General features: G+C 37.2%; 3 protein-coding genes across 3 annotated transcripts; 2 read left to right on the top strand and 1 right to left on the bottom strand.

Moving 5' to 3' along the window:
* The first annotated feature begins 334 nt into the window (after nucleotides 1-334).
* LOC127620026 (MARCKS-related protein 1-B-like) lies at nucleotides 335-2,957 on the top strand. Its single transcript, XM_052093092.1, has 2 exons — nucleotides 335-605; nucleotides 1,661-2,957. The coding sequence occupies exons 1-2, from the start codon at nucleotides 519-521 to the stop codon at nucleotides 2,183-2,185; spliced, it is 612 nt and encodes a 203-aa protein (XP_051949052.1). The 5' UTR covers nucleotides 335-518; the 3' UTR covers nucleotides 2,186-2,957.
* Nucleotides 2,958-6,074: 3,117 nt separating this feature from the next.
* On the top strand, nucleotides 6,075-13,607 carry LOC127619899 (probable histone deacetylase 1-B). The gene is made up of 14 exons (XM_052092930.1): nucleotides 6,075-6,207; nucleotides 6,959-7,071; nucleotides 7,149-7,266; nucleotides 7,469-7,543; nucleotides 7,664-7,802; nucleotides 9,055-9,196; nucleotides 9,340-9,432; nucleotides 9,583-9,691; nucleotides 10,656-10,796; nucleotides 10,888-10,996; nucleotides 12,099-12,226; nucleotides 12,332-12,490; nucleotides 12,646-12,691; nucleotides 12,916-13,607. The coding sequence occupies exons 1-14, from the start codon at nucleotides 6,156-6,158 to the stop codon at nucleotides 12,941-12,943; spliced, it is 1,452 nt and encodes a 483-aa protein (XP_051948890.1). The 5' UTR covers nucleotides 6,075-6,155; the 3' UTR covers nucleotides 12,944-13,607.
* A 1,285-nt stretch (nucleotides 13,608-14,892) lies between these two features.
* LOC127619981 (eukaryotic translation initiation factor 3 subunit I) lies at nucleotides 14,893-23,754 on the bottom strand. The gene is made up of 11 exons (XM_052093025.1): nucleotides 23,610-23,754; nucleotides 23,196-23,288; nucleotides 23,012-23,099; nucleotides 22,825-22,890; nucleotides 22,471-22,620; nucleotides 18,258-18,385; nucleotides 18,056-18,166; nucleotides 17,861-17,950; nucleotides 17,555-17,628; nucleotides 15,402-15,494; nucleotides 14,893-15,177 (listed from the first exon to the last, which is right to left on the bottom strand). Exons 1-11 carry the CDS (start codon nucleotides 23,610-23,612, stop codon nucleotides 15,096-15,098), a joined length of 978 nt encoding a protein of 325 aa, XP_051948985.1. The 5' UTR covers nucleotides 23,613-23,754; the 3' UTR covers nucleotides 14,893-15,095.
* Between the last annotated feature and the right edge of the window lie 29 nt (nucleotides 23,755-23,783).

Genomic DNA, 23,783 nt, shown 5'->3' with positions numbered 1-23,783 from the left:
TGAGGATATGAATTAATTCAGGGCACATTGACTACGGATAGGTCTCAAATCTTTTGGTGTACTTTGGATATATTTTCAACTAGATTGGAGCCCTACTGCATTCAGTAACCAGAAAGTTCAACAAGTCACCCTGTTCATTTCCGTCTTCTTACTATTTTGATGCCATTTTCTATTTCAAGGAATCTGATGTGGTAACAAATAGAGGTTGGACACATAGGGGGTCCAGAAGTGGGCGGTAACTTGTTCCTGATTGGCTAGATTTACCGAGACACGCCCGTGGGCGGGGCCTTGTTTTATCTTGAAGCGCTGTAGAACTAGACTGGTAGTAGTAGGTCGCCCTCGACGCACACGAGTGGAAGACAGGAGTGGATCATCTCAAGGTGTCCTCACAAAGGAGAGAGAGATCTTCATTCGCACCTTTGGATGCATTGCTGCTAGCCCATTGGTCTGGATTATTTTTCCCGCCTTACTGAATTTGAGTTCTTTTTCATTTTACTTTATAAACCAAACTGAACATAATGGGATCCCAGGCATCAAAGGGAGGAGTGGCTGTCGAGGGGAAAGCCGCCGTTGCTGACCCGGCTGCCGTCAAGACAAACGGACAGGTAGGCAAAAGACGAGAGGCATAAATCCATCTCATCCTCAGCGACACACCCACATCTGACCAACAAGTGCTTTTCACTGAGAGTCGCGAAAACACCGCGAGCGATTTTAGCCAGACGGTTTAAGTAGAACGTGCTGATTTTGATTCAAAAGAGAGAAATAAAAAGGCTTTTAAAAATTTTACAGTTTAAAAATAATAAAAATCTTCATTCCATTGGCACGCGGTAAAATTGAGCATTTGCGAGACATCACGCTCGGATGCCATTTATATTTATGTTTCATGCTTAGCTATGAAAGTGGTTGTTCTCTTACATGATCACAGCATTGAAGTCTTATTTTGAGAGCTTGGAGACCGTCGGTATTGTTTCTATGCGAGCTCCATTAATGTCAGTGTAGGTGGAGGATGCTGCACGTACTCACTATGCATGGGTTAACAGCAGGGGTTAAGATCTATCAGGAAGGAATTTTGACTGAAATTGGTATTTGAGAGTTTAGGTAAGAATTATAATTTTCTTTAAAAAAAATTTTTTGGATGTTAATTCGTTTTTTCTGTTGAGCGCATGGTGTCTAATTTACAGACGCGCGGTCTTTAAAGTCTAGACATAGGCGCGAGAGTCCACACTTGGTCAAGCATAAGCGGTTTTATGTTACTAAAAGATTTCCCATCAATGAGTGTACTTATATTTTGTATTAATTTGTGAAAATGCTATTTTGATTTATCGCATCGTCGATGGCGAAATGGTGAATCAGACGCAATGAAATTCTCCATCGTGCTTCGATCGGTCTCCGTCTTTTGTTTCGAAGCTGCTGTCTCGAGTCGCATTTGTTGTGTGTATTTTATATGACTCGGTCGCCCTCGCTCGGTAGTGAGTGGTACTGCAAGGCGTCACCTCTAAGGCATGCATTATTTACGTGACCGTCGACGTTTGAAGGGTTCCCCTGATGCATGCATGTTAATATATGTAGGCCTATAGTATGGCTGTATTACAATTAATTCATTTTGAAGTGGGTTTCCTGATGTGAGATTTATATAAATCTGAATTTCATTCTCTTTCAGGAGAATGGTCATGTTAAGACCAATGGTGACGTCAAGGCAGAGGGAGACGCTGCCACCACCAATGGCTCCGCAGAGGCAGCCAAGGAATCTGAGGCAGGAGCTGGCGATGCCATCGAGCCTGCACCCGCCACAGAAGCGGAAGCAGCAAAACCTGAGGGCGAGGCCACCAAGGAGACCCCCAAGAAGAAGAAGAAGAAGTTCTCCCTGAAGAACTCCTTCAAATTCAAGGGCATCTCACTGAAGAAGAACAAGAAGAGTGCAGAGGTGAAGGAAGAGGCCGCCGCTCCGGTCGCCGAAGAGAAGCCTGAGGAGAACGGGGCAGCCCCTGAGGAGAAGAAGGAGGTGGAGACCAAGGCCGAGGAGACACCTGCCCCTGTCGAGACCCCCAAGGCAGAGGAGCCTGCAGACAAACCTGAAGAGGCTGCTGCTGCCCCCAAGGAAGAGGCTGCTGCACCTGCTGCTGAGCCCACAAAACCAACAGAGGAGACCAGCTCAACACCTGCACCATCCGAACAGAAGGAGTGATTGTACTTCACAAAAGACTTTGTGAACTGTTTTTCCAAGAAAAAAAATATATATATTTATATATATGTGTATATGTATACATATGTATATATACATGGATATATGTATATGTATATATACACATGTATGTGAAAAAAAGACTCCTCGTGCCACTTTCTTCAAGATTAATAACAAATGACAGACTAGATTCACTAGTTCACTTCCCTGATAATGGCTCAAAGATCTGGAATTCCGAGTGTAGGCCGATACCTCTTGGAAATGGGATGTCAACGCAGGAGTGAGTTGAGAGTTTGGGGACGGGATCAAGGAGAAGCATCTTTGAAGCCCACCAGTGAATAAGATGCGACGATATAGATAAATTGTGCAAGATTAACATCACCACATTCAATGACTGTTAAAAAAAAAAAAGGAAATTGAAAAAGACTTGCCAACTTTCTACATTCCTATATTTTAACCCAAATTTAAGTATTTTGTGGTGTATAGAGAACCATTTTAAATATCCAGAAGACTTTGTCTCGTTTGTTTGAAATCGCATTTTAATTTTCATCTTGGCTTAAAAAAACAAACAAAATAAAAACACATTTGAGCTTGCTATGTTCACATTTGAAGTTTTAAAAGAAGCAGAGTTGTTATGTGTTAAATGTGAGCCTTGATCTGCTTTTTGGTCTCTGTAAATACATTTGACCAATTTTGTTCTTTATTTTGCTAACGTTTAAAGATGTTACTGGTTTTATTGTAAAGTTGATTACGGTAAATAAATGTTGGTTACCTACGTATGGTCAGTTTGTGTTTTTCCTTCTCCACAGTGAGTATTATCAAGGGAAAGCCACTCCACACACCCATTATAACTGTGTATTTACACAAGTCATGCATAATTATTGCCACATCACACAATGTTAGAGTATGAGAAGGCATGCTGGAAGTAAAATAATGTAGTAGTTCACAAGTCATTAATTTTTTTCTTTGAATGCAATTGGCTGAATATAAGATTAAGACCATAATGAAATAATCCCATTTCAAGTCTAATAAATCTAAAACGAACAGATACTGCAATTGGTAGAATATTAAAGACCTAACAAAAAAAATGATCAAATCAAATAATCAATGGTGTTTTGTAATTATAATTATTTTATTTTTTAACATTCTTATGCTTCGTTTTCATTCATGGTTAATTGAACGGATTTTATGTAGCAAAAAATACATTGATGATTTTGCTTAAAAAGAAATTATGCATTTTCAGTGATTAATGATGACGGTTATGATAATTTTCATATACTTCTAATAATTTGCCTGTGAAGGATTTCTCTGAGGGAGGATTGTTAATTCTTTGGTCGTGTGAGCGATTCATTTACATAATTTGACAGTTAATTCATGGATGAATTGCTTATACTCTGCTGTTTTTCTCTTTAACGGTCATTGGCTGAATAATTATCGGAATTTATAAAAAAACAAAAACAAACAATTAAATGAATCGTATGTCGTTGTCCATCCGCTGTTGTAAACGGCCATTGAGTTATCGCTGAGGACAAACGTAAGCATATGGCGCCATCGTGTGTTAAGTAGAGGTATGTCAGTAATCATCTACTCGAGGCAAATTTGTAGAGTTTAAACTGAGCATTTTAGAATTAAGAAGTTTAGAAATATGATTATTGTGGCATTAGTAGTTTTGAGCTTCTGAATGAGACTGTTAAAACAAATGTTATTAGTTGGAACAGTTCTGATATGTTATTGCCATGCACATCTACTATGGAAATATGTTTAAAGGGATAGTTCATCCAAAAATTCTCTCAAAATGTACTCACCTCATTCCAGATGTGTATGACTTTCTTGCGTTTGCTGACCACAATGGTGGCCAGAACGTTGAAGGGCCAAAAACCACATGAATGCAGCATAAGAGTAATCCAGTGATTTATCCATGTCTTCAGTAGCGATTTGGTAGATGTGGGTAAGAAACTATTACTATTAGTCTCCACTTTCATATTCTTCTTTTGTTTTTGGAGATTCACATTATTTGTGCATACTGTGCAGGGAGGAGAATTTAGAGTAAAAAAGGTAACTTACATATTGATCCAATCCTATTGTTTACAAATATTTCAGCGCATGCACAGTCTGTCTACTTAAATGTGGAAAGACCATAGTCTCCAAAACGGTTGGTCATGATTACGATCAAAGAACATGTTTCAAATCAGCAGTTAAATACGACAACAAACGTACCATAAATTGTGCTTCTTTAGCTCAGATCGCGTAAATAAAAAATAAAAAACAAAAAAACACTCTTTTTTGTTTGTTTTTCAGGCTTGATCAGCTAATGCGCATGCATGTTTTCAAGTTAATTGACAGGCATGTCAATGTATCTAAAATGTGATTGACTCTTTTACCCCCAAGGTGGGACTTCCTTTGCTTTATACACCATTTTGAGTGTTCAAATTTCTGACAATCATTTTAATACAACAAGTGCTCAGTCTTGGGCTAAAAAGTATTTGTTTGTATTGTCTTCACAAGTTAGAGATTAGGAGTTGTCTCCATGTCAAGGTCTTCAGCATCACAAGATGATGTTGTGAAGTAATTTTCCATTTTCTTTGCTTGCATTAATAACACTTGCAAGTGAATGGTGACCAGAACTCTGAAGATCCAATAAGCACATAAAGTCAGCATAAAAGTAATCCATAAGACTCCAATGGTTTAATCAATATTTTCAAAAGAGATTCAATTGATTTGGGGTGAGAACAGAACAAAATGTAACACCTTTTTCCCTGTACATCTTGACAGCAGCCTCCTTGGCTATCATGATTTCAAGCTTGATTATTCTTCCTTGCACCATAGTGCTCTGCTCCAGAGATTTTCTATATAGAGATATAACCTCCACACAACTTTATTTTAACAATAAAGAGAGCGTAACGGTCAACTAGTGTGTTACAACAGTAAGTCACAGTTTGCAGGCACCAAACAAACAAAAATGGGGAGAACCGTAAACTGACACCAACCTGTGACAAAATTGTCAGTGTTTTTTTTTTTCTTATAAAACAGCTATTTCACTGTAGTAAACTCCACACATAGTTTTTCCCAAAAGGATTGTTTAGTGTTAAATGAGTTCAAGATTAGAGGACAGGCGATCAATTAATTAAGTTATTAACTGATTATTCAGTGTTATGAAGCATCTCCTCCAAAGACATCCATTAAAAAAGAATGGTCTCTTGTCTCCTCATCAGTATGCCGGCAATATAATATCTATGGGAGTGCTGCGTTATGCTATTCTATGCTAACCTTGTGGGCTCCCCCTTCAGATGGGCTCTGCTAGTACTCAGCGCATGAGTCAAAATCTATGAAGTGTAATCAAGCTTGAAATCATGATCGCTAAGGAGACTGCTGATGTCAAGAAATATGGTTATATTTTAGTCTGTTCTCACCCCAAACTGATTAGATTGCTTCAACGTGGATTAAAGCACTGGAGTCTAATCGATAACGTCAATGCTGCCTTTGTGTGCTTTTTGGAGCTTTAAAGTTCTGGTCACCATTCACTTGCATTGTATGGACCTACAAAGCTGAGATATTCTTCTAAAAATAATGTGCTTAGCAGAAGAAAGAAAGTCAAACACATCTGGGGTGGCATGAAGGTGAGTAAATGATAGGAGAATGTTCATGATTTTTTGGGTGAATCTACTACGAATGTGTATCAGAAAATACGTTTTTGTTTTTAAGATATTTTATGGGAAAAAAATGACATCCTCACTGCCAATATTACACATTTGCCATATTTGCAGTATATAGTGGTGGGCATTTAAACAGTTGTTGAGTTAGACTCAGATCCTTAAGACAGCAGAAGAGAAGATTGGTAGAGACTTTCAAATGTCACGCCCCCCGTGAGGAAATCTGAACTGTGATTGGCTCAAATCGACCCGTGACAAGTTGCTAGTGAAGTTCCTAAGTGTGAAGAAAGCCCGGCAGGCGCAGGCTGTAATTGGAGAGTAAAATGGCGCTGAGTTCTCAAGGAACAAAGAAGAAAGTTTGCTATTATTATGATGGTAAGAATGGCATTAAAAGTGGCGTAACATCGAGGTTTTATTACCAGAGCAATAAAGCGCGGTGTCTGTTCTGGATCAAATCTGTCCCGTTGAGTGCGGGTGAATTGTCAGCCGGGTTTAGCCGCACCGCGAGCACAGTGCTAATGCTAGTGTTAGCATCCTGTTGTTCCGATGGACAGTGTTAGCAGCAATACTATAGCACAATTTTGGCTCTTTTTTTTGCAAGTAAAATATATCCGCGTTAAATGTAACGCATGCTTTATTTATCTCACGCGAATAGAGAGTCCGATTAACTGTTCGTTTTGTGAAACTCGACAATAGTACTGAAATGAGCCTCTTGCAGTTAAGGATGCCTTTATTCCGTAGCATTGTCAACTCTGAGCGTTTATGAATGATGCTCGAGTTTATAGTGCGAGTTGTAATCTATTTATCTTTCATTCCTTTTTACCACAATTTCCCTATATAGTCCCATTTTGAAAATTATGCTTTAGATTGTGATAAAATGAATAATCAGTTTGAAGCTTGCAGCATGCTTTGCCTCTGTAGTTCTGGGCCTGTTGCAGAAATTGATTGAATATCTGGGTCAGCAGAACAGATATTCCATAAACCCAGAATTAATTCTAAAGTTATTTTCCACTCTGGATTAATGAAAGCAATTGAGGCTTGTTTCCAATAAAATTTCTCAGAACGTGTTCTGGATATCTAGAGGGATCTGTATTTGTGATTGTAATGTACTGCATCTTTTTGCCAGGTGATGTTGGGAATTACTACTATGGACAGGGTCACCCTATGAAACCCCACCGAATACGCATGACCCACAACCTCCTCCTTAACTATGGCCTCTATAGGAAAATGGAAATTTATGTAAGAAGAATAAGTCATTTTATTTTTACATAAAATTTGAGGACAAAGTTGATTTGATTACTTGTTTGCATGTTCAGAGGCCTCATAAGGCCAACGCTGAAGAGATGACCAAGTATCACAGTGACGACTACATCAAGTTCCTCCATTCAATCCGCCCAGACAACATGTCTGAGTACAGCAAACAGATGCAGAGATGTAAGTTTTTACTTGTCACTTTGCTCAGAATGACCACGTGTGGTCTTGCCTTCACGCATGACAAAACGTATCTTAAATTCATTTGAAGATTGAAGTAAAAAAAGTTTTAAATCTCAGCCGTATTGGAACTGACTTTTGAAATCGTAAAATAGTTTTCTGTTTCATGGACATACATAAAATTGTATGTGTTTTGACCCTGCAGTTAATGTAGGGGAGGATTGTCCTGTCTTTGATGGCTTATTTGAATTCTGTCAGCTCTCAACAGGTGGTTCTGTTGGTAAGTGTTTTTTGTTGTTGTTGTTGTTGTTGTTTTTTTAATCCAGAGTAACTACGTGTGTGTATCGGCATGGCTGCATTTTTTTACTCTTATCTAACACTACATCCTCGTCATTCTCAGCTGGAGCAGTGAAACTCAACAAACAGCAGACAGATATTGCTATTAACTGGGCAGGAGGTCTTCATCATGCCAAGAAATCTGAGGCATCTGGTTTCTGCTATGTAAACGACATCGTACTGGCCATTCTGGAACTTCTCAAGTATGCATTTCACTGAAATCAAAATTATGATCACTACAGCAACATAAAAAAAACATATATATATATATATATTTATTTATTTTTTCTTTCCTAAATAGTCTATACAATTGGGGGCCCAGAGACGGCCAAAGCAGTTGTGTCTGGGGGTTCATCTACCAAAATATTAAACAATTTTATAGTGTTTATCAATCGAGTACAGTTGGACATGAATGTTCAAAGACCATCTGTTCCTTTTGCAGCATAATGACAGCGGATCATTTTTTACATTCAAATAATTTTGAATTCCGCTACATTCAGATAGCAAGTAAGGGGGCATAGAAGCGTTTGTGACTGAGGAATAATACTGTATGGGGGTTCAGGGGTATCCCATGAGAGAAATTTAGAAAATGTAAAAGTCTGAACTGGACCATTTTTATATTTTCATTAAATTGAGAAAGACTACACTACAAACTAGTAATTGTATTATCTTGTGATCCATACCAGAGATTACATCTGATTTATTTCACAATATTAGAACAGAAATCTACTTGTTTATTATTAAATCTTTTAACATGCTGATTAATAAAGCTAAATTTAGAAGGAAAAAATGTTGGTCTATAGGTGGAACCACGTTAATTTGCGCGGCACCACATATTTACCTGCATGCTGGAAAAAGAGGCAACGTGTGCGGAGCGGGACAGGGCATAAATGAAGTGTGTTCAGTGCTAAAAATATTCAAGAATACAGCGCAGAAAAATCAGATCTGGTATACACCGCACTGGCGTTTTGTTGTGCTGCTCACTAGAGACAATGTGAGTGCACAACCTTCGTCATGATGTCTTGTGGTCCGGATGGAATCAATCCGGGGTCCGAACCTGGACAACGGTGACTGGCGTAGCCTAATCGTTAGCAACTTCATACAGTCTGAGACTGCCAAACTTATCTGTCATGTAAACTCATAAAATCTTATATATTTTAAGATTTGTGTGAAATTGTTTAAATATAATGGTAAATAAAAGTTATTTTTTTGCCAATTCATAGATATGTAATTTACTATTATATTGAATTGCTTGATATATCGGCCACCCTGCTCTCTGGATATCGGCATCTGCCATATAAAAAAAACAAACATTGGTTGACCACTAATAATGATATTGTAATGCTGTATTTCATATAATTCATAAGTGCATACTGCATCTGTACAAAGAAAATCCATTTAGTTGCTGCGCATACTTTTGACATTTTAATCAAAGGCTTTTGTAAACCTCTCTAGGTACCATCAAAGAGTCCTGTACATTGACATTGACATTCATCATGGTGATGGAGTTGAGGAAGCCTTCTACACAACAGACCGTGTCATGACTGTGTCCTTCCACAAGTATGGAGAGTATTTTCCTGGTACAGGAGACCTCAGAGTAAGTCCTTTTTCAGTTACCTAATTTAGAAAGGTTTTTACTTATATTTGAGTTTTGAGATTTTAATCCAACCAATGCTTTTTTGCGAGGACCCACTTTTAAACATGGGCATAAAACTAAATATTCCCCATTTTCTGTTGCAGGATATTGGTGCAGGAAAGGGAAAGTACTATGCTGTGAATTACCCACTCAGGGACGGTATAGATGATGAATCTTATGAAGCCATATTCAAACCTGTAAGTTTGTAAATATTATGTCTTCCAAAAGATCTAAAACCTGCTTTAAAATAATCCTGAGATATGATTGTCAACTTTAATGATCCTAATATTGAATTACAGAGAAATGAATGTATTTTGAATCTTTACATGTTTGTGAATGTGCCACAGATCATGGCCAAAGTGATGGAGATGTACCAGCCGAGTGCTGTGGTTCTGCAGTGCGGTGCTGACTCTCTGTCTGGAGACAGATTGGGCTGCTTCAACCTTACCATCAAAGGTACTGCAAAACACCACACACAACCGTGATCATTTTTGTCAAACCCTTTATCTTTTGGCAAATGTGTCCTATTTATACATTTTAGTCAGTTTTACTCTAAATTTACATATAGTTTTGCATAAAATGTGCCAACAAAATACAATTTTAGTTGATGATAATGTGCAAAATGGCAAAAAAAAAACATGGCAAATTGTAAAAGACTTCAATCAAATATTTTTGGTAAAAAATCTGTGCATCTTATTACGTGGCTCGCTGTGCATGACACCTCGCAGACTCCCAGCATGCGGAGGCTCATGCTACTCTCCGCGATCCACACACAATTTACCACAAGCACCATTAAGAGCAAAACCCACTAATCGTGACCACGAGGAGGTTACCCAATGTGACTATCCTCCCAAGCAACCGGGCCAATTTGGTTGCTTAGGAGACCTGAATGGAATCACTCCGCACACCCTGAATTTGAACTCGTGACTCCAGAGGTGATAGTCAGCATCAATACTTGCTGAGCTACCCAGCTGAGCCCCCTCAACCAAATATTTAAAACAAAATTATAAACAGTTATTTAATCATGTATCAAACATATTAAAGATGTCAATTTCTAAAACCTGAACTCTTAAAAAAAAGAAAACGGCATATAATGTGTAAAGTATCAGCTACTAATGCGTTTAATTGAGATAATTAACTGGTTTAGCTCAAACAGGGAAGTCTATAGATTTTCTTTATCTTTTTGTCTCATATATTTAATTAATATTACTACATCATCATTATGCATCTTTTTCTACTTCATTACTGTTGAAAAAATCTAAAACCATTCAAACGTTTTCGTCAGTTATTTTTTGGAGAGATTGAAACTGATTTACACATTGACGTCCTTTCCAATTTTGCAAAATGGCTCTGTGATTGATATTGGTGTAAAACGGACTAACGGAGAGTTTACTGTCTAATTGAACCCCTCTTCTTTTAGGACATGCTAAATGTGTGGAGTACATGAAAAGCTTTAACCTGCCCATGCTCATGCTGGGAGGTGGAGGCTACACCATCAGGAATGTGGCCCGCTGCTGGACCTTCGAGACTGCTGTAGCACTGGACAGCACCATTCCAAATGGTGCGACACTTACAGCTGTTAGTTTGTTTTTGCAATGGGTTGTGTTCTTTGGATGGTAGGTATAATTTAACCTGTTCTTTTGTTACATCAGAGCTCCCGTACAATGACTACTTTGAGTATTTTGGACCTGATTTCAAACTCCACATCAGCCCCTCCAACATGACCAATCAGAACACAAATGACTATCTGGAAAAGATCAAGTAAGTGGGATGAATAGCCATGCCAAAATAAACAAGTAGAGAGTGCTAGGTAGTTGACTAAGATTGTGTTGTTTATGGCTGGGTGGTATAATAGCATACAGGTATACTCTGGGATGGTAGAAATATGCCGTGATCTGATATTAGAGATTTTGCTATACCATTTACATTGCTATATGCAGCACGGCATAAAATCATACAATTCTGATACTGTTGATATTACAACCATTTTAAGCGTAGGAATTAGGTATGCGCAGTTTCGAGCAATTTTGTAGTGGAGTAATTGATTTAAAATAACAAGTATGACACACGTGTGAAATGCATATTTTGTTTTATTCTATTTTATTAAAAATAAGGTAACTTCAAACTATGCTTTTCATTTGGAGAAAAAATAAATATGCATTAATAATAAAATAATTTTGAAGTTAAAAACATTTGCACTCACCCATAACTTAGAAACAAATGCTGTCTGTATTAGGGTAATGTACGTACATAAACTCATAAAATCATATTTTTATCATTTCACATGATGTTATTATTCATAAAAACAAGTTAAGTTTTTTAAAATGTGCACATACATACTGGTCTGTTAAGTTTCTGAGTTTCTCGTACTGCTTCATAGTTTCCACCATAAAATAAGATCCTCTTGTTTTCTTTGTTTGATTCTAAGAACCGAATCTTGAGTAGAATTTAATATGAATCAAAATATTACAAGTATTGCTAGTGCTAAACCAGGCTTTGCTTTCAAAAGCAAATATACCAACATGTATTCTCTCATCAAACACCTCGACACACATCCACTGCGCCCCCAGTGGACATAATTGTAACTGTGAGACTCAGAAGTAAAGTACAGGATAATTCAGCATTGTCCAAGGAAAAATCAATTTGCGATATTCAAGTAGTGGTTTTAATAGTCGACTAGCTGATGCAGAACAAGTAGTCAATTACTCATGCACATACCTAGTAGAAATAGCAACACGTGATTCACTGATTGTTTTGATTTGGTTTGAATGCAAGTTGTACATGCATCATAGTTGAGCTGATCTGATATTTCCTTGGAACACCTCTAAATATTTTGTGCCCGTCTTGTTTCTTTTCCATACAGACAGCGTCTGTTTGAGAACCTGCGAATGTTGCCACACGCCCCAGGTGTGCAGATGCAGGCAATCCCAGAGGATGCTGTTCAGGAAGATAGTGGAGATGAGGAGGACGACAAGGACAAACGCATTTCAAGTTAGTGCCACCTCACAGTCTAGTCGCTTCCCAATGACCCATTCTTCTATCACTGCCACATTTTTCAGATGAATGACTAAATGTTGTTTATTCTTGTCCCAAAAGTCCGTGCCCATGACAAGCGGATAGCCTGTGATGAGGAGTTCTCAGACTCTGAGGATGAAGGACAGGGCGGCCGGAGAAATGCGGCCAATTACAAGAAGCCTAAACGAGTGAAGACTGAAGAAGAAAAGGATGGAGAAGAGAAGAAAGGGGAGCCAACAGGTACAGCCAATTTCCTTCATATTTGATTTAAACCTATTAACATGAGAAACGGACATGTTTATTTCAGTTTTCAGTTATCACTGAAAGTCAGTTTTAAAACATATGAGATAATGTAGCATGGATAGTGTCACAATTTCTCTCCCAATCTGTACTAGATGTTAAAGAGGAGAAGGCTCCAGAAGAGAAAATGGACACAAAGGGGTGAGTTATCATGTTATGCATACAAATACAAATTTATTAAATATCAAATATGTTGTGATTGACTTTGATTGGGTCAGGTCATGCAACTTTTTTTGACATTTTAATTTTTTTATTATTGTTACAAATCGCAATGCATTTGAGAATTGGTGACTTTTAAAAATATTTAAGCAGTGTTGACCGCTAATGTTTCTACAGTGTTTTAAAAACATTTTGGTTTTTTACAGGCCAAAAGAAGAATTAAAACCAGTCTGAAAAAGGCTGCTCGGTCGTCACGGATGCATGAACTTTCATTCACATACACATTTATCTTCTCACACGTCAAACATGCTTGATGTTAGCCCCAGAGCTAAAGACTGTAAATTATTTTGTAAGACTCATTTTACTATTTGTAATCTAATGAAGCAGTATAAAGGTTTTTTTACATTATAAGTGTGAAATGAAATATGTACCTTTTTCTTTGTTCTTTTAGTGCTTTGAAAACTCTCCTTTTTTCCTTGACTTTGTTACTGTTTTACCAACAATAGCACCTCAAACAGGACCAGAGACAGCACAAATATTTCTCTCCCATCACGGAGGTCCCCTCTTTTTAGAAGTTGTTTTAAATCATGGACTCGCACATATAGGTCTCCTTTATTTGGTTTTGATTTTCACTGTGGATGCTGTTTGTTCAGTGTCTTTTACCTCGTTTTTATTAAGGTGTCTGTATTGATGGCTGTTCTGAACTTCCCCTGTCTGGTGGGGCATGGCAAAGGCTTGCTGTATTGCTGTTAGATTCCAGTTTTCCTTTCTATTGTGGTTGCTCTAGCAAGTCAGTCACATGGCTGACCGGATTTAGCCATTTGGAGTTCCAGAGTTCTGTGGTTGTGAAATGTCCTTATTATAACAATGACTTTGTTAAAGAAAATAAATAAAAAATCTCAGATGTTTCTGTATTTCATTTCTTCAAAGTTTTAATTATGCAATTACTCTGAGAATTTTTTTAATAGAAGATGAGCATCACTTCCTTTGGTTCCATGTTTGCAAATTAAGCAGGAGTGCAACGGTGTGGGTCCAAGAGTAAAGATCCCATTATTTTTCCATGGGGAAATTGATTTTGACGTGTTCTCACGTTTGTTTTTTACCAATTCACACCCTGAGTTGGCAGTGTGGTGATTTGGCCTTCACATCTTGGTGTAAATTAATTTTCAATAATTTAAAAAAGTTCGAAGTCTGCTTATACCACAAACAGTTACATGTATTATACGGAATCTAGTCATAAAACGGCATTAGCTTTAAAATGCAGAATGTCTTGGAATATGAAATGAAAATAATGTTTGAATGCACAATTAATCAAATTAAAATTGTGATATGACTTAGTGTAATAATTAAACTGCAGAAGTCTTGTTATTTTATTGAATACATATGTAGTCTGCAAGTGATATGCTCTTCAAAATGAACGCGTGAAGCCGGCTGCTCATACACAAACACCTCATGATCATTGTTCGTGTGTGTGAGAAGACAGAGCAGTGTGCACTAAGTATAAAATGTCCTGGAAAATTGTACCTTGAAAAGAGTGGGCATCCTCTTACACCTTTACAGTCAGGCCTAACATTAGCTCGGAGGTTGTTCATTGTTGGGATGGCATCTGCTTCTGTCGAAGCCATTATTAACTACACATGATCTGGCATAGAAAGGCCCACCAGAGAATCCTGTTAAACAAACATTAGCAGTAGATCTCAGCAGCGACCGCCCACTCTGATGATGCACTGAATGATTCAATCGAGTCGGTCTTCCTACACTCTCAAACTACTTATTTGTACAATCCTGACTATTTAGCTAACTTGATTCTGTACTTTAAATCAATATTTTTATATTTTTACACATTTTTTATTTACTGTTATTCACAATGCATTACAGGATTGTAGTTAATTCCTTCATGAAAGTACACTTGCACCTTTTTGGCCAATTAAGTTATATTTTTTGGTTTCAAAGTTTGTAATGTTGGGAATCACCTCCAAGCTGGTTGGTTGTTTGTTTTATGGCTTAAACTCCTCTGAAAAAAAAAAACAACCAAGATGGCTAAAAAAAATGTAGATGGACACTGTTACACTGTTTGTGCAACCATATCAGTATTACAATATCGGTTTAATAACAGTGATAGTGTGCACAATTTGCACATCTATTCTTTGTGTTAATAGACAAGCAGTTACAAAATAAGACCATTTATATCTCAAACCAAGTTTATTCAGAATGTTAACTTACATTTCTTAAATACACGGCCTGAAATTATTTAAATGCAATATATGTATGAAGGTGATTGTATAAATTGCAGTCTGCATGTTTAGCCCCGTGTTGTCTCCGATGTTAGGGTCTGGTAGTCAGATGTTACAGAAGTGTTGTTGAAAGTGGGTGATAACCATAGTTACTAAGCCTCAAGCTCAAAATCAAAGTAATGGGGATCGAAGTAATGAATTCTGACATAACCATCCTCTCCTCCACTGCTGTAACTGTGAATGAGAAAAAGGCATGTGTAAACATTTTGATCTGACAAGTCTATATAATAAACTAGGGTAACCATGTTTAGCTAAAAGCATTATCCATTTATTGTAGATGACTTGAAGTCAAATAATAACACAGTAGCTTATAAAAGACAGCAAAGATTTCCTAAGAACCTTTAATATGAATTGTAATTAATATTCACAATATTGATAGAAAGGTTGGCAATTTTAACCTTTTCCCATCTGGGTGGAATGCCACACAATTGATGGGGCCAAAATGTCCCTTCACACGCCCAAACTCTTCTTCATAGGCTGCATGGAAAAACCTGGAAATATTTGAGAGAGCACATTATTCATAGATCAGGAATACAGTTCTGACAGAGGATCATACAAGTATTTAACACCTAAATGTGTTAACATTTAAATAACATTTAGGTAATATATGCATATAAACTAATAGAAAGCAAGACAGTGGTCGTCATTCATGAAATGTGATCAGAACAAATTTCTGATTTGTAGTCCCAATGGAGCTGTTCAGCAGTGACAGAATAGATGTTTTGCAGATAAACAATAGTTACAAAATGCAAATATTAGCACCGATTAAATGGTAAAATCAATCTACCTCTTCTCTGTTTAATAAGGCTGATAGTAAACACGAGTGATTTTGAGACTTGCAGAATATTATTTGAATGTTTATCGAGTACTGGAATCTACGGCTGCAACGACCACATTTTATTTCTATTATTTTATTAACATTTATTTAAAAACAAAATAATAATAATTACATGCTATATATTGTGTATAATTACACGGCGGCCTAGAATACTCTATTCTGATTGGTCAATGGCGTCATCTAGAGGTCTGTTATTGCTCTGTAACAACCGCAGCTTTTGTTTTTGGCACCAAGTTTAAAGTGAGTTTCTATATATAATGTTAACTTTGGATATATGGGTTATTTTTGATAATCTAAACATCTGGAACCTTTTGAAATTGAGTTTTTTTTCTCTTTCTTAAAGGTCCTGTGGGAAATCCAACTAACAAATTTAAGTTAGAACATTATGACTGTACCATGAGTAGACTACTTTACTGAGTTGGGACAGTGCTTCTAGTGAAAGTGTGTTCCCAACTCCACAACAGTTCTTTTTTTTTTTCTTTTCATCATGCTCCCAATGAGGAAAACTTTATCCATTATTTGTTCATAATTCTTAAAGATTCAGACTTTAAAGTCCTTTATTGGTCTTACCCTTATGTTTAGCATGCATCTTTAATTTTTTTTAACAGTGCATTTGTAATAATAAATAACCACAGGTAAGACCATGGATGGCCCCTCATTACTGTGGTTTGGGTGTGTGGCTAATCTATATGAAAATAAAAAAATAATTATTACAATTTATTATGGAAAATGACAGCCTAACAACTTTTAGAAACACCACGTTTGTAGATAGATTCTTCATGAGACATACAAAATTATGTCATTTAAAAAAAATTCTGGTATAGTTTACAATGATACATTTTAGCAGTTTACAAAGCCTTGCAATTTATGTTGGCTCCAGTGTTGTCTCTTTCTCATCCGTCCTGTATAGACATTTAAGTGTTTGACTTCCTCCACAGTGCTTTAAAAGTAGAAAATTCTCAGTCGAATTCACAAGTAGCATACATTTTGTGGTGCTCCAGAGACAGGATAGTGCAGAGCAGATCACTTGCATAAGTGGTTGGATGGATCACGCGACATGCATGTGAAACTAGGCGTCACACACAGATTTGTGTTTCAGATGAAAAGCATTTAGCGATTGCGCAAGATATTATTAAATTTGATTCGGCGGCACGAAATTTTACAAACACTTAAATGTAGTAAAAACCTTTATTAAACTGCACAGTTTAGTCAAAATGAATGTGCTCCTTTTCGCTGTTAACGCAGATGCATGCAATGCAAGCTTGACGAAGATTCGCTTGTGATAAAGTAAGTTTTGCAAGATGGAAATAAACACCTGGCTTTGAATTTATAATATTTATACATTGTAGAAAATAAAACATAACAGTAAAATGTAAGTCATGCGCTGGAGAATAACAATTCTTAAGTGCATCAAACAGCACACAAACACTCTTTCAAAGCACCTGACGCAACAACCGCTCCACATTAAACCATATGCTTATGATATTTTTTAAGTGTTTAGCAAAGTGCTCCTGTTCCACCTCAACATTTTTCCACCATTTTTCAAACGAGTTTCATAATTTAAGTGCATCACTACTGTAAATTGACATCACTGATGGAGCTCCCAATTAATCGAAAATGAAATCCATTGTAGACGATTTCCACTAGTGATTATGATTGATTTTATCGATTAGTTATTGCAGACCTACTGGAATCACAGACTAAAAAACAAACCTGGCCTCGAATTTGCCAATCCTAGTGGAAGTGGTTGTGACTTCCATGGCCTCCTGACCACCTCCCATAACCACCTGAGCAAAACATAAATGAACATATATGTTAGCAATGTAGTGGTCTAAACCGATCTGCTATCAGTTTAAGAACCCAAATTATTAGCAAAGCTACAACACAAGAGAAATGCAACACATTGGACAAGTCATCAAAATATACAGCTGGGGCATCAAAACAGACAACACACTCAAAGGCTCCTAATTTCTAAATAGATAAAAGCGTCACACAAGTAAGTGGTTAAGGATCCCTTACGTGGTCCATGTTGGGTGAAACTGCTGAAGAGTTGACAGGTCGCTCTGTCTTGAAAGTTTTGATGTGGTCAAGTGTTGTTGAGTCAAACAACTGCAAAATAAAGAACTCTGTAAGTTACATCTAGATAAGCATTATTCCAACCACAATTAACCATTAAAGACTGACTTAAATTGCCATTCAAGTTTCAAAACAAACCTTAGCCGTACAGTCTTTAGAAGCACTGATGACCATTGTGAGATCCACAGATGACTGGATGTCATTAATCTGCTTGGTGTGTTCCTTTGCAGTCTTCAGAATGTCCCCTGACTAAATAACCAAACACATACTAATCTTTAGACAACCAACATACACAAATATTCCACTCAATAATGCACAAGAGAAAGAAAAAGGCACAAACCTTAGCACAAAACTGATTGATTTCTCCATTTTCATGGCCAGCAATCACAAATTGTCCAAGTGGACCCCACACTGCACTTGTGATTTTTGACTCACTGCAGGGTATTGACTTATATGGGTGGTTGTCCTCTGTGGGAGAAAATAGTGAAAATAGTAAGGCTTCTGACTAGCAGTATCATTGGTATTGCTATAACTCTTGTGTTGTGTTCGTTTGTGTTAACACCTTTTGTGTTCCCAGTCAAAAATATCCGGCCCACTAAGATTGTTAATAAATCTTTCATATTGCATTCGAACTTTTATTCAGCTTCTTTTTCAGTAATTATGACATATTTTTTGGACATATTTTAATATATATATATATTTTTTATTGATAGAAGGATTCATTCGACCGAGCTTATATCAGCCTAGTGGGGAGGACTCCATGCAGAATTTTTTTTTATGTAATACATTAATAACAACTTGCTTGATCTAAATATAATAGGTGTCATTTTAAAGCTTACAATGCATATGGCTAATGCCGAGTTTACACTACACGATTTTAAGCCCAATTTTCGCTCACCGACAGTTTTGTGGAGATTGCCAACAAAAGCCTGAAATCGTAGGCAAATCGGAGCTCTCTCCCATGAGTGATGAACGCAATGTATGAACTATCAAAGACACGATCACCTACACGTTGCCGGAGCATCGCTGATGTCAGCGAGATATCTAGACTGTTAAATATTTGGACTTGTCTGCGATTCCAAATCCTGCAATGTGAAATATGTTTTGACTGAATACAAATGCAGCGTTGACCTACAGCCAATGAGAGAGCAAGAAAGTTTCAGAGGGAGCAGTCCTGATGTACCTGCAACAGAACATCAACTAGCATGGCTGCAATATCAAGAAAGTCTCATTGGACAGAAGAAATGTAGGAAAAATTTGTGGAACATTGGCAGAAGCACCAGATTTGATGTTTGATCTGAACTGTACTACAACCGGGTAGAGAAAGAGAAGAGTTGGAATTGCCAATTGTCTTGGACTGTCAGGTAAGCAAATAGAAGATTTTTCAGTAGGAGGTATTTTTTCATATTGTAACCAATAAAATATATGATTAAAAACATACACATCATATTCTGAAATGCATAACATATGATCATGCATTTGTTTTCCTATCTTGTAGCACTTCTCGCGTGTACTCTGTTGTGAAACGTAAGTACTCGGGGATTCGTCAATAGCAAAATGTTTTGTAATGTGTTCACCCCTGTCACTGATTCGTGGTGTAATTTGAAAATGCCACGACTTCCATGACAAGACAAACAGTTGTGTAATGTGAATGGTACCACGATCCGACATTTTTGAATGCATGTAGTGTGTAGGAGGCATAATCCTACCAATTAAATTATGTTTTTGATTTGTTGATAAATAAGAACTGTTTTTTTCCCCCTTCTCATAATTAGCAAATTTATTGTCACAACAATTATATTCAGAGTTTGTAAAAACATTAAAAAAAAAAAAGATGAGATAACCATGTGTTAAAAATCATTGGAAAAGTCTCAATTAGTAAAATGCAATGAGCAAATGTGTTCCACTCAGAGGCCTAACTGCAGTATGAAATTCCCACAGACACACATAAATATAATTAACAGGAGTGTCTCTCACTTTTTTTCTTATTTTGTCCTAAAACATACATATAACATGAGACAATGACATATCGTAACTTACATCAGACTATTCCGATTCAAATGATTAGACACACAACTTAATAGTAGATCTTGAAATATTCAAACGAGTGTAGGAAAGACGATGCACAAAAGGGTGCTCAGCACACGTTGCGTGTGTGGTTGTTTTGTGTCGTGTGTGTGTGCATATGTCCAAGGACTTTGTGTTTGCAAACACACATCTACATATGTGCTCATCTAAAGGACTGGGATGCTCCTGAACACTTATTATTTCTATATTTTGTACTGCAATTTTTGACCAGGAACACCTCAATTAGGAGTAGCAAAGTGAAATTAAACCATTAAAATATAAAGAAAATTGTAGATTCTTTTTTGTGTGTGTGTGTGTGTGTTTTCAGATACAACAAAGTCAAGAAATAGTATTCCAATTGTATTAAGTATAAAAAAGAAAAAAGTAATTGTAAAAAAAGATATAGAGATTGCTAATGTGACGTCATCGTGACGTATTACGAGTGGTGAACGCAAAGCATTTTGGGAATCCGCGGCACAAACAGAAGGCGCCAGACTGGCCAGCATGGAGGGAAGAACGCAGTGTTCAAGATGCCGTCTACCTGCTGTGTACTGCAATATTCGTTCTCACGATAGAAGTGGCATAAAGCTTAAGAACGGAAAATCCTTTTATCGTTTTCCAGCCTGAAAAAATAATAGTACAAGCCATGTTTCAGAGGTGACAAAAAGGTGACGAATGGCATGGATAGCAGCAGTAAGGAGCCCCAAGATTACCTTCGATAACACTCCACCACACATGATGGTGTGTTCAAAGCATTTTCACAAAGGTAAGTTCTAATTACTCTCTGTAAATGTTGTGTTGTGGACAAATAACCAGCGTGTTTTGTTTGATGTAACCAGAACATTAGATTAGACGTTAGGCCAATGTTAACTGTTAACTATCATGAAATGGCTAGAAAATGAGCTTAAGTTACCAATGTACTAAAGCGTAACGTTAATCAGTTTTAAATGTTGTACATTTAGGCTACATAGCAATTTATTTGGTGACTGTGTTTGCAGGCAAACCTGCCTATGAAATGTTGGAGTGTGATCCTGACTGGGCCCCTTCTCTGTACCTCGGCCATACTGAGGTCAAAGCTACTAACACAGACCGGTTCAAGCGGTTTAGGAGAAGAGCGACGAGGTCACAACAACAGCAACCCCCATCGCTAGGCACTGACAACTCTGGTCCTGAGGCTGAGTTGGATAATGCAGCACATTTATACCCAGGTAAATAGTAAAAGAATACAATATATGTTGCCCCCTGTGTATATCTAATCTGGATTACTTTGGAATAAAGGTTGTGATATGACAAAATTTATTTTTATTGTTACTGTCAGAGAACACTACACCTGCAACTGATATGGAAGGTCCCGTGAATCCACCCCCATCGCCGGGCACTGATATTAAAGAAAGTGTTGCCCTTGTGGGTGCTACACTGAAAATACCTGCCTTCACCAGGAGCCACAGCCAACTTAATGCAAAAGATGTGGAACAGACCAGGAAGTTAGCTCATGTCAGGATCCACGTGGAGCGAGTGATAGGGTGTATGCGCTCTAAGTTTAACATATTAAATGACACAATACGCCTGGGATTTGTGGTGCCTTGTGAGGGGGAGGATAAGACTTTGCTGGATAAAATTGTGGTTGTGTGCTGTGCTTTGACCAATATGTGTCCAAGTATTGCTGTGAAGCCGTCATGTTAGAATTAAGCACCATGCTCACATCTAATATGTAAATATGTTTTTGGTTTTTTTTCAAAAGATTTTGTAATGTCACTTCTCACATGTAATGATTTTTAGCCATTTCTGTAAATAAAATACACAAAGACTGAATGAAATTCTGCCTCCTTTATCTGTATTTAGGAAGAATTGTGCTAAATCAGTGTTATTTGGTTGCAAACACAATTACATAACTTAAATAGTAGTAACAACCAACTTAATTTCAGTTTCTTTACATATGTAACATGTAAATACATTTAGATGAATACATTTACATTATAAAGAGTCCATAGAAAAGATAACTGGAAATGTATGAGGTAGGTTGTGGGTGATAAATCACAGACATGTGCATGTGTGTGTATGCACTAACACTTAATATCATGTAGTTGTGTATATATATAGGGTGCTGGAAGTTGGGCAACAGGTTGACATCCCCTGACCAGTCACTATGCTCGTTAGGATCCAGTCCTTTGATTCCCTTTATTTTCTCGTCATATCTCGTCTTTGCATTAGGATTTAGTTTTAGGCGGTATGGTCCGACAATGTTTTCTTTATCCCGCTGCATTTTGTAGGATTATATTCTGTTTTTCACGCTAATTTTTTATTATTTTCATGCCAGAACACTAGCCTGCTATGCCAGCCCATGTAAACGGGCCAAACATACCCATAATTCTTTGCGTTCTGATGACGTTGCCGCCCAGTTGGTCACATGTCTTAGCAATCTCTATTGAGGTCAAAATAACCAGAATGCAACATAAAGGCTAATTACTAGTGGTCACAATACTAACCAATTTGTTGGGGGTCTCGCAGGTCAATATAGTTGAGAAAGCACTGATAGCCCATCTGTTTGTCTGTAGAAAACATTATAATGTTCCCACTGAAGTCAAAGCCGCACGTTCTCACCGCCGAACTGGTCTCCAGCAGAGCTAGCTGCTTTCCTGAGGAAGACAATACACAAACATAATTCAAGAAGGCTTTTAAGTAAGTAGTTTGAAAATAGGAAAAACACTACTTGTTTTGCTGTGAAATTAAATGAGACATTAGTTGTATTGAGTAAGGGGTCTGCAAAAGGAAACTCATTTTAAGCTAACACAACTATAATAGACTAGGCACTAAAAGAGAATTGTAAACACTTTGCCAACCTGTCTCACAGTCCCAGAGTCTACAGCTGTTATCAGCAGATCCAGTCAATACGTTCTTGGTATCCCCTTACAAACATGTTAAGAAAAACTTTCCAAAATGGAGAAGTAAAGGCCAAAAAATAAACAGTATTTCGTTCAAAATTGGTGTTCATTCATTGCAATGCAATTGTCTTTTTTGAAAGGATACAGTCAACATCCACACACCAAACGGCACCTGTGTGTCCATTGTAAGTGCCCAGCCTCTCTCCATTGACAGAGTACCAAGCATTGACAACCTGAAATGAAAATATACATATAAACAGAATGTAGTCACAAGAAAACAATAAGCTGTTGAAATGTTCTTCGTTGTTGTTGTTGTTTATTTTACTCACTGTATCCTTGGCTACAGAGAACAACAAATCTCCCTCTCTGTTGTATTTTATCTGAGTGATGGACCTCTCATGGCCCTGTAGAAGAATGGGTTTCTAGAGGGAATATAAAACAAAATGACATGAGTATAATTACATTTGAATCCAATAGCAAAGACAAAGTCCCTATTTCATTGGTGCTGTAATGTTGTAGTACAGCCTATAATTATACATAATGACTAATATGTGGCCATCAACGACACATTTAATTACATATGACTTTTGCTTAGTAATCTGGTATTAAAGTTGCACGTTCCTATTCGGCCTTATATAACATTTAGCATGTTAGCTTAATAACATGCTAATAACTAGTAAAAACACTCCTGATGAGCTTGCTTTTAGTTTTACCACTGCAATAATATATAGCTTTATTCTTACCATTATCGCTTCCTTTATACAGCCACAATATTACAGTAATTTTATTTCTAATCTAGTGCAGAAAATCGTGTACGCGTGCTCAACCGCGCCCGGTTAAAACGGAAAAGGAGAGGGTCACTTCCTTTACGGAGTAAAACTGTGTCCCTGTAGAACAAAGAACTGTGCACACTTTCC

The sequence above is a fragment of the Xyrauchen texanus genome, chromosome 26 (genome assembly GCF_025860055.1).
Source record: "Xyrauchen texanus isolate HMW12.3.18 chromosome 26, RBS_HiC_50CHRs, whole genome shotgun sequence".
Taxonomy (NCBI): Eukaryota; Metazoa; Chordata; class Actinopteri; order Cypriniformes; family Catostomidae; genus Xyrauchen; species Xyrauchen texanus.
The sequence above is the reverse complement of the archived record's forward strand: the minus strand, read 5'-3'. Positions and strand labels throughout refer to the sequence as shown.

Coding starts and splice junctions, on each gene's coding strand:
- LOC127619981 (XM_052093025.1), bottom strand. Junction 18,386..22,470: donor GCGAGACCCCCAACAAATTG/GTTAGTATTGTG, acceptor TTTCTCCCACAG/AGGACAACCACCCATATAAG. Junction 17,951..18,055: donor CTAAAGACTGTACGGCTAAG/GTTTGTTTTGAA, acceptor TTTATTTTGCAG/TTGTTTGACTCAACAACACT.
- LOC127619899 (XM_052092930.1), top strand. CDS start 6,156: ATGGCGCTGAGTTCTCAAGGAACAAAGAAGAAAGTTTGCTATTATTAT. Junction 7,072..7,148: donor ATAGGAAAATGGAAATTTAT/GTAAGAAGAATA, acceptor TTGCATGTTCAG/AGGCCTCATAAGGCCAACGC. Junction 10,997..12,098: donor GACTATCTGGAAAAGATCAA/GTAAGTGGGATG, acceptor TTTTCCATACAG/ACAGCGTCTGTTTGAGAACC.
- LOC127620026 (XM_052093092.1), top strand. CDS start 519: ATGGGATCCCAGGCATCAAAGGGAGGAGTGGCTGTCGAGGGGAAAGCC. Junction 606..1,660: donor CCGTCAAGACAAACGGACAG/GTAGGCAAAAGA, acceptor ATTCTCTTTCAG/GAGAATGGTCATGTTAAGAC.